Source organism: Myotis lucifugus, unplaced genomic scaffold, assembly GCF_000147115.1.
Source record: "Myotis lucifugus unplaced genomic scaffold, Myoluc2.0 scaffold_245, whole genome shotgun sequence".
Taxonomy (NCBI): Eukaryota; Metazoa; Chordata; class Mammalia; order Chiroptera; family Vespertilionidae; genus Myotis; species Myotis lucifugus.
In genome coordinates this window covers 393,709-410,189 of record NW_005871293.1, presented here as the reverse complement: position 1 = coordinate 410,189, position 16,481 = coordinate 393,709, and the positions used below count along the sequence as shown (strand labels likewise).

General features: G+C 38.0%; 1 protein-coding gene across 1 annotated transcript in view; it reads left to right on the top strand.

Annotated features, from left to right (window-relative positions):
- Positions 1-16,481, top strand: part of CPED1 (cadherin like and PC-esterase domain containing 1) — a 274,615-nt gene that overhangs the window by 89,884 nt on the left and 168,250 nt on the right. The window contains exons 5-6 of the mRNA XM_006098705.3: positions 10,292-10,424; positions 12,086-12,254. Of these exons, the coding sequence (XP_006098767.1) occupies positions 10,292-10,424; positions 12,086-12,254 (302 nt within the window). The remainder of the gene's footprint in view (positions 1-10,291; positions 10,425-12,085; positions 12,255-16,481) is intronic.

Here is a 16,481-nt window from a genome sequence, read left to right as displayed (position 1 = left end):
GAATTTCAAATCACTGTTAAAAGTCCTGCTAATCATTAATTATTCTGATGTAAATTATATCAATAATATGTCATGTTTTACTCCAGAAAATGTTCCTGAGAGAAAACTTTAATGTTAATAAAAGGACAAATTTATTTTCATGGTGGGTGGGCTTAGACAGCTATTCTATTATTATATTTGTTGCACTCTATTAATATTTGCTGGAGGTTGTGTTTCAAATTGTTATTAATGGTGCTTATTAATTTATACTGAATTATTAATCTTTGGTTTTGCTGAAGTAGTCAAGCATTCTTTTTCTTTTTTTCCCTCTGGAAAAATTTGGCAAAAAAAACGTCAAAGCAAAATTAAGCTGCCATAAAGTAATAAGACAATCTTTCATGCTATTTGGTCATTTCAGTGAAATCATAGGAGCAAGAAAATTGAAGTAGTAGTCTAGACATAGCTTTTATTACCAGAGAAAATGAGCTGAATTCAAGGTTCTTATGTTGTCACGGTCAAAACATAGAGCAGTCCATGGGGAAAATTGTTTGTGTAGAACTGCATGACTTTGACACGTCCACTGAAAAAGAACAGAAAGGAGAACGCTTATGGCTTTGCATTTGCTGAGTGCTCAATAAGCATTTGATTGATTGGTGGTGAGTTGGTGGAAACTTTATACAATGATTACCTGTTTAAAGCACACTGCTAAGTCATTGATCTGGTCATTTTTTATTTGTCAAACCGTGTTTCCACTTATATTAGGACATGGAATTCATCTCATTTTCTGTAATATAAAGTGGAAATTATTATCCCCCACCCCCACCAAAGTACTATATTGAAGTCTATGCTGTTTGTATTTGTGGTTTGATGCACCCTTATATAGTAATAGCATATGAATGATATTCTCAAACTATACATAGTAAACTATTGGTGTCACAGCCACTTAGGTAATAATGTCAGCTCTTGAGGAAGGAATTTTGAATTTTGAGTTCCTGGCATAAGGCTAGAACTATGTATTGATAGTGCCTTTAAGCCTTTGGTGTATCCATTGTTTTCAAAGTTACTCTGGCCAATGCTACTTGCATAAAATGAAAGTAAAAAGTTATTACAGACTTGATGTGTTTGGAGTATATAGATCCATATTACATCATTGAAGTTCAAGTGAAGGTCTGAAAGAGTCCAGGGAGTTTTATCTATGTGTCATAAGTCTGTTGACTGAGAACTAATTCTGTTTAAATTTGTGTTGGTTGTTTACAAAGAAGTCTTTCCCTGAACAAAACAGAGGAGAACAGACTTAAATGTTGCATTCACTGGGTCAGTCCCAGGCTTACTCCATCCATAGAAACTTAGCTTTAACACAGAAGTCCTTTAAATAAGGGAAACAGAACCGGAAACGAACTGCTTTGCTGAGCTACAGCACTGCTAAATGTTAGTCACTAAAAACAGAGGATGTCTTTACAGGCCACTTACAGTAAAGATGCTGTGTTTTATTTTGGTCCACACAACATCTGTGCTCACTCCACATACTTTCCGATTTGTTCTTAAGAGACTGATGCCAAATGTCAGATATTTAAGAATCACATAGAAGAGTGTTTAATAGATTAGCCTTTCTTTGATAAGCAGCAGTGGTAAGAAGCCCTTGGTGATGAAAAAATTCAAAAGGGGTGATATTTTAATTATACTTTGACGTTCCTAAACTTGTAAGCAGGTTTTCTAGGCTATAGAAAAAGATTATACTCCACGACTACTACTGGTGGCTATTTAACATTTTTGATGTTCAGGATATGCCAAGAGCTATGCAAAGCACTTTAAAGGAAATTGGATATTTTGTTCTGTCAGAATCCATATGAGGTAGGTTCTTCTTGTTATTACTGTTATTATTATCCTTATTTTCTAGGTAAAGATACTTAAGGAATTAGTTCATGGTCACATCCATGACTAGAAATCCATTAATAGACGGGAGTTAAAGTTTTAAGAACAAGTGTTATTTGGGATACTATTTGTAAAATAGGTTTGAAGAAAAAATTTATGAGCAACTCTATGCCAATATGCTGGGCCAGTTAGAACATGTGTCTTTATCGGTTTCACCCGCGCCTCCTCAGACCCAGGCTGTTTGCCTGGTCCACCCTTGGCTGTCTGCTGGAGACCTGTACGTGGGTCCTGTGCTCATGTGGGGCTCCAGGGCCCTTTGGCCTTAGAGAGCTCATCTCGGGGTGCCCATCTCTGCCTCGTCGTGGGAGCTGCCTCGGGGTCATTGCAGCCTCCTGCTACGGCTGGAGCGTACTTGGCCACTCTACCAGACACCACGGGTCATGCCCAGCGGAAACCAACCTTGCCCGTGTTACACACATTTCCCAGATTGTGAACAAAAATGTTCACACACCACTCTAGTAAAACGGCTCTGCACTGGGCTTCCTCATTCTTTTCATGTCAGCCCCCCTTTTCTCTGAGCACTGTACATATCTCCTGTTATTTGAGTGAGAGGAAGGAGAAGATTGGCATCAACACTCATTCTTTTCCAAGTACAGTCCAGGGTTTGTGCTGGGCATTCTTCATTTGCCCCTCCAAATGCACCCTCGGCCGTCCCCCGGAAAGCTGGCCTGCACAGCCTGCATCAGCAGGGCCCTGGCCCCCTGACTTCCGACAGGAGATCAGAGCTCAGATGGAGAGAACTTTGGGATGTTTTTCCTTGGCTTCTTCCCCGCTGGGCCCTGGCTTAGAGATGCTTGTGCTCCTCTACCTGTCGCCATAGCTTCTGTGTGGTGCCCTCCCACAGCTATGCCTTTTGCCTGGTTCTGCCATCATCCCCCTCTGGACCAGGGGTGGCGAGGGCTTCCATATGCGAGGCATGCAGAGCTTTACTACCTATTGCTGTTTATCCTTCACTCTTCCCGTGTTTGTTTAATTGTCCCTTCTTCAATGGTCTCTTGGTAAGTGTCTTGGTTAGCAGTCTCTTCAGTTACCCTTTGATTCCGGCATTCATCCATTTTCTCCCAAGGCCCTGACAGAGAGTTATTTCTTGGCTATGACTTCCGTTTATGTACATATTAATATATATTTGCTATGCATGTAAATTCTGAGGATATATTTGCATAGCTTTTATACCTGCAGGCTAAGGACTAATGACTTGCAACTGCCCTCAGGCAAGAAAAACAATGAATAACTCCACAAATAGTACTTGTTATATTTCTAATCTCAAAACTAATCTATATATATAAAAGGCTAATATGCAAAGTGTCCCCTCAGGAGTTCGACCAGGAGACTGGGAGTTTGATCACATGCTATGACATGTGCTGACCACCAGGGGGTGGCATGGAGCGAAGAAAGGCCCTGGCAGGCAGCCAGAAGGCCCCGATATACCCTGATCACCAGCCAGGAATTTCATGCACTGGGCCTCTAGTTGTTAATAATTAAATAAGGCCTTTAGCTTCACTGGAAGTTTTTTTGTTGTTGATTTTTTTTTAACTGTTAAAGATGTTCATCATTATTTCATGATTACAATGATTACAGAAGCTAACACAGAAAATCACTACAGACATATTAATTTTTCTTCTCCTTTTTCTTTGTTGTTGAAAGTATTACAAAATACTTTCAAATAAAGTATTGTTTATTTGTTTGTTTTTTCCTGTTGACCCCCTCCACCCTGCACCCACCACTCCCTTCACGGAACTATTGTCTGTGTCCATGGGCTATGGATATATGTATACAAGTTCCCTGGTTAATCACGCCACACACACCCCTGCACTCCCCCCCGCCCCCGCCTTCCTTCTGGATTCCTCAGTCTATTTCATGCTTCTATGTCTCTGGGTCTATTTTTGATCATCAGTTTATGTTGTTCATTAGATTCCACATATGAATGAGATCATGTGATACTTGTCTTTCTCTGACGGGCTTGTTTTGCTTAGCATAATACTCTCCAGGTCCCTCCATGCTGTCTCAAAGGGTAAGAGATCCTTCTTTTTTATATCTGCATAGCATTCCATTGTATAGATGTACCACAGCTTTTTTATCCACTCATCTGCTGATGGGCACTTGGGCTGTTTCCAAATCTTAGACATTATAAATTGCACTGCTATGAACATAGGGGTGCATATACTAGTATTCTTTCTGATTGGTGTTTCTGGTTTCTTAGGATATATTCCTAGAAGTGGGATCACTGGGTCGAATAGCAAGTCTGTATTTAATTTTTTGAGGAAACTTGATACTGTTTTGCACAGTGGCTGCACCAGCCTACATTCCCACCAGCAGTGTACTAGGGTTCCCTCTTCTCCACATCCTCACCAACACTTGACGTTTGTTGTTTTGTTGATGGTAGCCATTCTGACAGGTGTGAGGTGATACCTCGTTGTCATTTTAATTTGCATTTCTCTGAAAATTAGTGACTTTGAGTTTTTCCTATGTCTCTTGGCCTTCTGTATGTCCACTTTGGAGAAGTGTTTATTTAGGTCTTTTGCCCATTTTTAAATTGGATTGTCTTCCTTTTGTTAAGTTGTATGAGTTCCTTATATATTTTAGAAATTATCTTCTTATCAAATGTATCATTGGAAAAATGTTCTCCAATGCAGTGGGCTCTCTTTTCATTTTGTTGATGGTTTCTTTTGATGTAGTCCCACGTGTTTATTTCCTACTTAGTTTCCATTGCCCTAGGAGATGTATCGGTAAACATATTGCTACGAGAGATGTCTGAAATTTTGCTGCCTATGGTTTCTTCTAAGATTTTTATGGTTTCACATTTAAGACTTACATTTAAGTCTTTTATCCACTTTGAGTTTATTCTTGTGTATGGCGTCAGTTGGTGGTCTAGTTTCATTTTTTTTTTGCATGTACCAGTTCAATTTTCCCAACACCAATTATGAAGAGACTGTTTTTACTCCATTGTATGCTCTTGTATCCTTTGTCAAATATTAATTGAGCATAATAGCATGGGTTGATCCCTGGGGTCTCTGCTCCATTGACCTATATGCCTGTTCTTGTGCCAGTACCAGGATGTTTTTATTACAGTGGCTTTGTAGTATAAGTTGGTATCTGGTATTGTGATTCCTCCAACTTTGTTCTTCTTTCTCAAGACTAATGTGCCTATTCGGGGTCTTTTTTGGTTCCATATACATTTTTGGAGTGTTCTAGATTTGTGAAATATGCCGTTGGTATTTTAATAGGGATTGCATTGAAACTGTAGATTGCTTTGGGTAGTATGGACATTTTAATGATGTTGATTCTACCAATCCATGAACACAGTATATGCTTCCACTTGTTTATGTCTTCCTTTATCTCTTTTTTCAATGTCATATAGTTCTCCAAGTACAGATCTTTTGCCTCCTTGATTAAGTTTATTCCTAAGTATCTTAATTTCTTGGTTGCAATGGTAAATGGGATTGTTTTTTTTTCTTTTTTAATTTGTTTCTCTTTCTGAGAATTCATTATTGGTGTATAAAAATGCCATAGATTTCTGTGTGTTAATTTTGTATCCTGCTGCATTGCCAAACTCATTTATTAAATTTAGTAGTTTTTTGATGGACACTTTAGTGTTTCCTATGTACAATATCATGTCATCTGTGAATAATGACAGTTTTACTTCCTCCTTTCCAATTTGGATGCCTTTTATTTCTTCTTCTTGTCTGATCACTATGGCTAGCACTTCCAGTACTATGCTGAATAAGAGTGGTGAAAGCAGACATCCCTGTCATGTTCCTGTTCTTAGGGGAAATGGTTTTAGTTTTTTCCCATTGAGTATGATGTACATGACAAGTCTGCCTATTTGGCCACCATTTTCTCCTTCTCTCCCTCTGGAAGTTTTAAAATAAGAAAATACTGGCTAAGTTTAGCTTCCTAATACTAAATTCAAGATAATATTCAAATATTTGTGAAATATAATTATGTTTTTACTATTTCTTACCTATTAATTATTAGCTTTGGGACAAAATAGTAAATAAAATACAATATAAATTTGTCAGCTAATCTTTTGCAGTGTTTAGTCTTTGTCTGTTACATACATAATTATATGTCACATAGAAAGGAAAAATAAATAACAAAATAAATATTTTAATACATGTGAATACCATTTTGTTTTAACTGCACTTTGGCTTCCCCCTCAAAACTAGTTCATTGCTAGAATAAGCACTTGCTGAGTACTTGTTTTATATAAGCATTGTGTTTAGTGATGTGGAACATTTAGAAAATTATTTCAAATTACACACTGGAGTCTAGAAGACTCCTTGACAAGGTCGCATGCCCATTAAGCACTGGTTGTTAAGAATCAAACTGAAAACCTGGTTCTGTGGTTCTGGTTTAATCTTTCTTTTCATAAAATTTCACCATAGTCAGTAGGCCCTCAGTGCCTGGCCAGACAGACATTAGAAGGCACAATGAAAGCAGTCTTCAGATGTCCCTAACCTATTGTTTATTCTTATTCTGGGTAATTGGTAAAGTTATAGGCTTCAGAGCTCTTTAAAATAAGCTGAGTAGTCAATAAATAAAAGTTTATATAATATTTCACATCTGTATTTGCTATCCATTCAGTCCACATATTATGGGATAGGAAAATTCTAGAGACACATGCTAGGCCCTCCATATTTAATTATTTTCTGAAAAATTGTAATAAACATGTGTTAATGAATTAGAAGGTCATTTGAAGACTGTTTGTATCATAGAAACTCATGGAATTCTTACCATTTGCAACAACATGGATGAAACTGGAGAGCATTATGCTAAGTGAAATAAGCCAGTCAGAGAAAGATAAATATCACATGATCTCACTCATTTGTGGAATATAATGAACAACATAAACTGATGAACAAAAATAGATCCAGAGAAGCATTGATCAGACAGTCAAACCTCAGAGGGAAGGTAGGGGAGGGTGGGGGTAAAGGGGTGAGATCAACCAAAGGACTTGTATGCATGCATATAAGCCTAACCAATGGACACGGACACCAGGGGGGTGAGGGCATGAGTGGGGGGGGGTAGGGGGCAATGGGGGGATAAGGACACATATGTAACACTTTAATCAATAAAGAAAAAAAGAACTTCCATTAGTCAGAAGCTAAGATGTGTTTTCAGTGGAAATGTCATATTTTAATACAGGATATGGTACAATTTCAGGTACAAGGTGTTTTGAAAACATTAATCTTCAAATAAACTGGTATTATCACTGTTATTCCATAAACATTAAAAAGGGAAAAAAAGAAAAACTCAACTCCCCAGTTCTTTCCAAAAACAAAAGCTAGCTTTGGCATTTTTTATAGATTTCTAGGCTCTTTGTCTATGTCCAAGGGAGAAGGGGGTATTCAGACAAGTGGATTGGACTGGTCTCTTGAGAGAGCCCTTGATAGATGTGCCAAATGAGAGATATAAGGAATGATGACTGCTGGCAAAGCTTTATCTCAGTGAAATAAGAACCTAGGGTATTTAAAGTTTCCATAACTATTTATTTATTTTATTTTATTTTTCAAAATATATTTTATTGATTTTTTACAGAGAGGAAGGGAGAGGGATAGAGAGTTAGAAACATCGATGAGAGAGAAACATCGATCAGCTGCCTCCTGCACATCTCCTACTGGGGATGTGCCCGCAACTCAGGTACATGCCCTTGACCAAAATCGAACCTGGGACCCTTCAGTCCGCAGGCCGATGCTCTATCCACTGAGCCAAACCGGTTAGGGCTCCATAACTATTTATAAAATCTCCATAAAGTGCAGTTGCAGCTCTTTAAAGGTCTTAATAAAGTGTATTTTTAATTTTGGGCTGTAATCAAGGAAAATGGGAATGTTTTTAGATGTAAGGTGACATGTAATTGCAGATTTTTATTTGTTTGTTTAGAATCATTAAAAGTAACTTCCCAACCTGGAATAATATAATGGCAATCACACAAAGGGTAAAAATTACTTTAATCAAGATTCAGTTCCATTGTCCAACCACGGTTTTAATGGCTGTGTTGCTGCTGTGGAAATCTGAAATATTCTTTGCAATTCTTACATAGGATTCCTTTAATTATATGGCATAGGGTCCTCTAGTTGAACTAAAAAAAGGACATAAAATTGTTTACTGTCTTGACATATTTGCTTACTATTTCCTCAAAATTATTGAGCTACTACCTCAATGAAAGACTTAATATGTCTTTAAGATCAGTTCTGCTTGGGCTTCTAATCAGTGCTTTGCTTCTTGGCAGAAAATGTAAGGGGAAATCAGAGTAAATTACACTGTTCTCTTGTTATACCTATAAATTAGTGTTTGGGGAGAGACAACATTTTTCCTAGTAATAAATTCTTAAAACAATGACTACTTAGTGGGGGGGAAAAGAACATGTATCTTCTTCCTGCAAATTTAATCTAAAAAATTAAGTCTAGTGACACACACACACACACACACACACACACACACACACACTTTCTTACTAAAAATCTAAAGGATTATATAAACACTTCAACTCTTTTTAAGTCTGATTCCTAAGAAAGAAATTACCTTAATGACTCTTCATTTGTCACCTCCAGAAACAAGCAAGTTGGGTGTTTCTTTTATTAAGATGTGTTAGAACATCATTAATAGGACAGCCTTCTAACTAGGCTATCAACTTTGAGAAAGATCACACTGTACTAAGTAATGAGATATGAGAATACATTGAACAGCTTGACTTCTGCTGACTTTTACTTAAGAGTGTGAAGTGTTTTAAATTAGAGTATGTTAGTATTGATGAAACATGCACAGGGGGGGGATAATTTAAAGGCTTTGTTCCATTTTGAGAGCTAAATAAATGGTATAATTTAAAAATAAAGCCTTGTGACCCAGCAGTAAGGTAACAACTCTCATGTGCTGTGGAAGACCGTGGGAATTGGGGCAACCTTTTTGGAAGCCAATTTAGAAATGTCTATCGCATTTACAATGCATTTACCTATTGACCTGGCGATTATGCATGCAGATTAGAATTGCCCCTAGGTAAACTTGTAAAAGTACACCAAAACAGAGGTGTAACAGCATTCATTGCAGTATTGCTGAAATAGTAAAGGAGGAATGTTACAAAAATAATCTAAATATACAACAAAAAGGGGGATGGTTAAATTAAATGTATATTCATTTAATGGAACACTTTAAGTCAATAAGAAGCATAAGGTGATTCTGTATATGCTGATATGGAAAGGACTCCAGGATGGATTAGTAGGTAAATAAGCCAGACAGACCATTGTAATGTCTCTTTTGGATAACTTAAAAAGCAGAAATACAGATGTGCCTAGACTTCAGATAGGGTTAGTTCACCATAAACCCATCATAAGTTGAATATGCATTTAATACATCTAATCTACTGAACATCATAGCTTAGCCTAACCTAGCCTACTTTACATGTGCTCCGAACACTTACATTAGCCTATAGTTGGGCAAAACCATCTAACAAAGAATCCTCTGTAGAGTATTGGTTGTTTAGAGTATAGTGATGGTGGGGGTGACTCGGAGCTGCAGGTCGCTGCCACTGGCCAGCATCATGAGAAAGTATTGTATGTACCACATATCTCTAACCCAGGAAAACATCAACATTCAGAATTTGAGGTATGGTTTCTACTGAATACATATTGCCTTTGTACCATCGTAAAGGTGAAAAATCGTAAGTCAGGGACCATCTGCATCTACATACATAGATTTGTGTCGATACATTGATATTTATGTCAATTTACATATTGAAGAATCATGTGCATCTTACCGATTTTCTGCTTATCTGGACGGTAAAGTGAATATGTAAGCTTTGGCTTTGGCTTAAAGGAGAGAGGTCCTGGCTGGGGGTGGATTGCTGGATGCTTTTCCTTTCCATTTGATAGCTTTCTGTACAATTTGATTTTTTTGAATTATATACATTTATTTTTTAAAAAATACCAATATGAGTGTTTTGAAGTAAGTTACTGCTATTGGTCTTTACCTTTATATAATGCAAAAAACCCAGTAAATAATACTTTACAAAATAATAAAGCACTGTTGTCAGGTCATGAAGCATGACAAACTCTAGCACACAAAGGATGGTATTGTCAGGGAATCACCTCAGGTTGTCTATGTCATATTCTCATTGCAAACAAAGTCAGCTCCCGTGGGTACCTTCCCACACAGCATCTCTCATCCGGGTGGCAGGTAGGGCTACTTGGTTCAGGACAGCGGGAGACATCATATCTACCTCCCCTTCTGCGCAAGAAAATTTGAAATCAGTCATTGCACTTGTCTTCCTAGTCTGTGGAAGGAGAACATTCTACATAAGAAAGGTAGTTTAACACAGACTCTATGATGGAAGCCATCCTAAAAGGGAGCAATAGAATGACTGTCTGGCTCTTTTGAATCTTTTTAGAACTGCAACTTCCGGTGAGCCCCTCTGTGTGTTTGGACCAGAGCACACAATTCAAGCTGAGCTCGTGGAGTCACCTTTTAAAAATCGTGAAGCCGCCTATGTGGAAACCATGGGCCTGGAGACGTGAACAGCTGTAAGCTAATCATTCGAGATGTTATGTCCAATATACATTTTTAGGAGACCGCTAGCAAGAGAAAAGCACTGAACAGATCTAGGGGGTTTTGTATGTTTGAATTATTAGGTCTGTTACATAATTTTTGGTTATCTCTTATTTAAAAACAATATATTTTATTGATTTCAGAGGGGAAGAGAGAGGGAGAGAGAGAGAAATAGAAACATCAATGATGAGAATCATTGATAGGCTGCCTCCTGCACACCCCCCTACTGGGGATCAAGCCAGAGACCTGGGTATGTGCCCTGACCTGGAATTGAACTGTGAACTCCCGGTTCATAGGTCAATGCTCAACCACTGAGCAACACTAGCCAGTAAAAGAATGCCATCATTGATTTTCTTCTAGAGCAGTGGTTCTCAACCTTCTGGCCCTTTAAATACAGTTCCTCATATTGTGTCTCAACCATAAAATTATTTTTGTTGCTACTTCATAACTGTAATGTTGCTACTGTTACAAATCGTAATGTAAATATCTGATATGCAGGATGGTCTTACGCGATCCCTGTGAAAGGGTCGTTTGACCACTAAAGGGGTCGCGACCCACAGGTTGAGAACCACTGTTCTAGAGTAATTCAAACCTCTCCTGCCACAGAATAAACATTTGGGTAAACAGAACTCTTATTTAGGAAGTTACATTAGTGTAAGTTGAATTTAAAAGCTTGAAGATATGAAACTATAAACTTTTAACTTCCATTTTATGCTCAAATGAATAGTCTGTGAGTATTGCTGGATGAAATTTTTTACTAGTTATTTTTTTATGGCTTTCAGGATCTAAGAAAGCAACTTGGAGTGCCATATTACTTCTAGAAAAATGATTTGTAAAGTAGATAAATTAAGAGATTTTAATTATCTTACCTACACACAAATAGTTTTCCCTGTCTAGTTTTATAATTATTAGGTGGTATTTCCAAAGTTAATAGTATTCATTGAAGAATCATATGCATCTTTTGCTTAGATATTTTGAATATAGAAACATGGTAGTTAAACCTTTTGGTACCATTTATGATGAAAGTACAGTTATTCATCATAAAATATTAAACTAGTTTATTTTTCCTTTTAGACTAAATTATTTTCCTGATGTTTTATCCCTTAACTCCTAAATATTTGTGGTGAGGGTTATTAGGTAGAAACAAACTAGTGGGGAAAGGATTTTGGCATATGTTTGGTGAGCTGTCCACTATCGAGAAATTTAACATCTTTTCTTGTTGAGGAAAAGATAAAGTAAAGGCAGGTAAAGGCAGAACCAGGACATTTCAGGGGGTTCACTGTTCCCTAATCTGTAATTTGTATCACTTTTGCTACTATGGTTCCATATGTGACTAATTTAAATTTTTTAAATCTTTAAACCTCATTTTAGGTACTGTTTTCATACCATTCTTTCTTTTAAAAAATATTTTATTAATTCTGCCTGAGTGGAGAACTCTTATTAATTTGATCCCTTTTCTCTGTACCTGTATATCCCCTGGGAGTGATGCTAATAAGTTAAAATTGTTTGAGGAAACCCACACACTGAAAGCTGGGGGCCAACAAAGGAGAGATGAGTGTTCAAAGCGTTGTGATAATTTACAAATGTCATCCTCACTCTACATTGTGGGACTTCAACTGTGTTGTTTTATTTTTAGGGATCAAACAACAGTCCTCGCTCCACATGAGACCATATTTAGAGCCGAAGATCTATCTGTGATTCTTAAAGCATATGTGTTGGTGACATCCTTAACCCCTTTGCGTGCTTTCATTCATTCGACTGGCGTGGTTTGGAATCCACCTAAGAGAAAACGCTTCACTGTCAAGGTAACATTTCCATCAAAGCTGTTATTTCACAGGAAGTATACTGAGGAGAAGTAAAGGGAGTTGGGCTGCCTTTCCCCAATCTTTGTGATTAACAAATCCCACTGAACAAAAATTGCAGCGACTTATTGCTGCAAGCAGGGATTTTCCTTTAATAGGTGTAGGTTCAAAAATCATCTGGAAGCAGCTTAATTCACTAGGGATCACAGAAGCTACATCTTCTTTTTTTTTCTCAATTCATCATTTTAGTTCAGTTTTTTGACCTGTTACCAAGCTAGCAGTCAGTTTTCTTGGCTCTCCATTGTTCAAGACAAATAGAGTCAGTGTAATTTTGACTATGGTTTTGCTTCATTCTTAGAAAGCAAAATGCCTATTTCATTACAACGGTAAATATGGAATATTTGCTGAGTGAAAAAAGGAAGCTCTCAAGTGTTCCTAACGTAGTTCCTACAGTATTAGGAAACCAGGACATAAAGGATGATGAGAAAGTTTTCAGGGAAGAACTTAATAATAACCCCAAGAAGCCGAGTTATAAAAGGTAACGCAGGTTAACTCAGTTGAAAAAAAAAGGTCTAGTGACAACACGGTTGATAAATGTTAAGGCGTTTCTGATTCTACAGAAATAATTGTTCAGAGGACAGATACGAGGTGATTTCTCCGGTCAGACTTCCATCCCCTAAACTCTTAGGAAGAAAAGCCCTGGGAAGGGGCACTTCCCTCCATTAAAACCCATCAAATTTGGGTTGGAGAGGAAAGAGGGTGGATGCAGGATGGTAATCTCGCAGGTCTCCTCCTCAGCTCCTCACCTGAGCAGGTGGACTTATTCTTAACAGGGAAGGAGCAGGCAGGGGGTTCCCAGAGGATCATGGGGGAGAGGCAAGAGGAAAACAAATATCCTTTCCCTCAAATTGGAGTTGTCCCTGCCCACGGCCACCACTGGCTGGACCAGCTCAAAGCAGCTCGCAGACGCCCTTTTGCTGAGGTTTCTATTATTTGTCCTTTTGTTGAATTCATGCTCCTAGCTCATTTCACCTATGCTCGGTCACCATCTTGATAAAAACCCTGAAGGTTCTAGGTACTCCAAGTAGTTTAAGTTTTTTCTTACTTTTTTATGTAAACACCTACTTCCCCAACCACAGTAGCAATGCACTGGCTGAAATGATATGCATTTTTTTGTGATAGTTTTTATGGATTTCCTGGGGTTAAATCAAAAGAAAAGAAAGCTCTCTGTGATTTGATTTCTTTATATTGTCTTCTTTTTTTGAATAATATTTTTAATTTTTCAATTAGAGTTGAGGTACAGTATAGTTTCAGGTGTACAACCCAATGATTGGACATTTATATAGCTTACAAAGTGATCATCTCGATAAATCTAGTGCCATCTAACACCATACATAGTTATTATAATACTAGAGGCCTGTTGCACGAAGAGATTTGTGCAATAGGCCTTCCCTTCTCCTGGCTGCGGGCACCAGTTTTCCTCCGGCATCCGGGACCCAGGCCTTCGCTCTGGCCGGAGCCGACTTCCGTCTTCCGTCTTCGCTGCTCCGGCTCGCCTTCAGTCTTTGTTCCACCACTTGGAGCCTACGTATGCAAATTAACCGCTATCTTTGTTGGTGGTTAATTTGCATATCACGCTGATTAGCCAATGGGAGGCGTAGTGAAGGTACGGTCAATTACTCTGTTTGTCTATTATTAGATAGGATTATTGACTATATTTCCTATGCTGTACTTTACATTCCAATGACTATTCTGTACCTGCTAATTTGTACTTAATTTTAAAAAAATTCTTATTGTTGAAAGTGTTACATATGTCCCCTTTATCTCTCATTGTCCTCTCCCAGCCCGCCCCTGCCCCATCCCAGGCCTTCACCCCCCTATTGTCTGTGTCCATTGGTTATACTTATATGCATACAAGTTCTTTGGTTAATCTCTTATACCACCCTTCCGCCCTGCCCCCCATCATCCCCTGCCTTCCCTCTGTGGTTTGATGGTCTGTTCAATGTTTTTATGTCTCTGGATCTATTTTTTGTTCATCAGTTTATGTTGTTGATTTCTTTATATTTTCATACTCTATTCTCTATTTAGTTTTTATTCGTCTCTTGTTGTGCCTGTGGGACAGACGCAACCTGCAGCTGTAGTACAGCAAGCACGCGGTTCTTCATTTCCACCCCCTTCTTTGGGATTTGTCTTTTCAAGATCTTTCTTAATTCCTCTGGGCAACACTGTTACCTGCTCTCAAAGGAAGGTAGTGCGGCTTTCTGGGTTAATGTGCCGGAGAGTGATTCTTCCTTCTGAGGTCAAAGTTATACGTAATGCTACAGATAGATTTCAGAAAACAAGGGGATATTTATTATCCTTCAACTGAAGTACGTATTGATTCAGCTAAAACAAATAGATTATGCTTATCTGTTAAGTCAGTACTGTGTCCCACAACATTGCTCCCTCTTGATATTTTTAAATGTGGAAAAAATACACAGAAATGGTTCTCAATGCTAATGTGGAAGACAGGACCAAAACCCACTTTAAAGACTAATCATGTGACATTCAAGTGTTATTAAACACTGCTCTTTTAAATTCCACAGGACATAAAGTGTATGTATGTATATGCGTGTGTACTGAGTCCTGAATTCAAAGGCAAAATTACTTAGTTAAATCAGTGGTGTTTTATGTACTATGCAGTGAGGCAAGCTCACTAAACTGGTTATCTGTGGCCATTTATAGACTATTCTGGCAGCTAACAGAGGTATGACAGGAATAACAGATATAACTATGAGCTCACTTATTTCCAATTAGGTCTGCTTCTAGATATTTTATCTGCTAAAGCTTTGGAGAGAATTGAAAATATAAAGAAAAGCAAATTTGAGAAATAATGGACAGCAGAAATCTGTAAACTATATTTATAAACTAAATTTTTCTAAAATCCCCTTCTATACAATAAAATAATTTAAAATTTAAGTGTTAGCTGTTCCCAAAGGATTTCAAATTTAAAGGAGGGAGGAAGATTGGAAAAAGTAAAGAAAATGAATAGCAAATGAAACATTTGCTTAGTATTTCATTTGAGCCAAAGTTTTTAGATATTGTACTCAAAAAATTTTCTTCCATGAAGTTCTCAATTCAATTAGAAAACACTCCAGTTGTACTAGTATCTATGAATTTACAACTCTTTCATAACCATTCTAACTATATATAACTCTTGGTCAAATGCATCCATGGCTGTCCTTATACACAGATCTCATAGATTAACTGCAAGAAATGTCATAAATTAAAATTTGGTTCTTAGAGTAAAAAGTCACAAGTCATCCCTTCATCCACTGTGAAGTTATCCAGTAGAGAGGAAACTCTCATATGTGCAACTAGTGTTTGACATCTGAAGATTCTTTATACCTGTGGTCATACCTGTGATCAGAGCTGACTGCTCTGATGAAAATCTATTGCTGGAGTGATTTGTGATTTGTGACAGGAAGATCTGTGAAAAGCCTTATTTTATCTTGTTGAGACATAAATGAATTCATCGTTTGGTCAACTATCCCACATTGAAAGATGTTCATTTGTTGATATTCAGGATTCAAAAGTTTTATGAAGATGAGTCCTTGAATGCAATCCGTGCTGAATAAATGTGTCTTGGATTGAATTCAATTGAGGATCATTTAAAAAATTTTACATGTGTGAAGAACTTGCCCAAGTCTATTTAATCCCTGTCTAACTCAGCCCCTGTATTTCAAAACGATCTTCCAGCGTCTTTTCAGTAAACGCGTTAGACAGATGTCAGAACAGGAACGTCTTGGCAGGGCCACTTTGACAGGCAGGGGACATGAGACATTGCAGCCTTTTCTCAGGGTGCTATCTGAGAGCATCATCTCCATTGGAAACCCAAGTTAAAGCAAGCTCCTGCCCAGCCGGGGGCTCTAAGTCACCAGCTGTCTTCCCCCACTGCCTCGGCCTTGGGGGGACCATTCTTCCACATCCAGGGCCTGGAGTTTCTCTCACATCCATGCGATCAGCCAATGTGCACAGAGGAGAGAGAGGCCCTTGGCACCGCAGGGGATGTTATTTACAAGGACCCTTTGTAAAGAACGCGTATGTCTCTTTCTGGGTTTTTGGAACATGACATGTTGCAGGGATGAAGTTAGCCTTGCTTGTCATCAGTATTCCTGCAGTGTCTTTCATAATGTCGGGTGAGATCGCTCATATATTCCCAGGGTAAACGTGAGTGATGTCTTTGGAAGC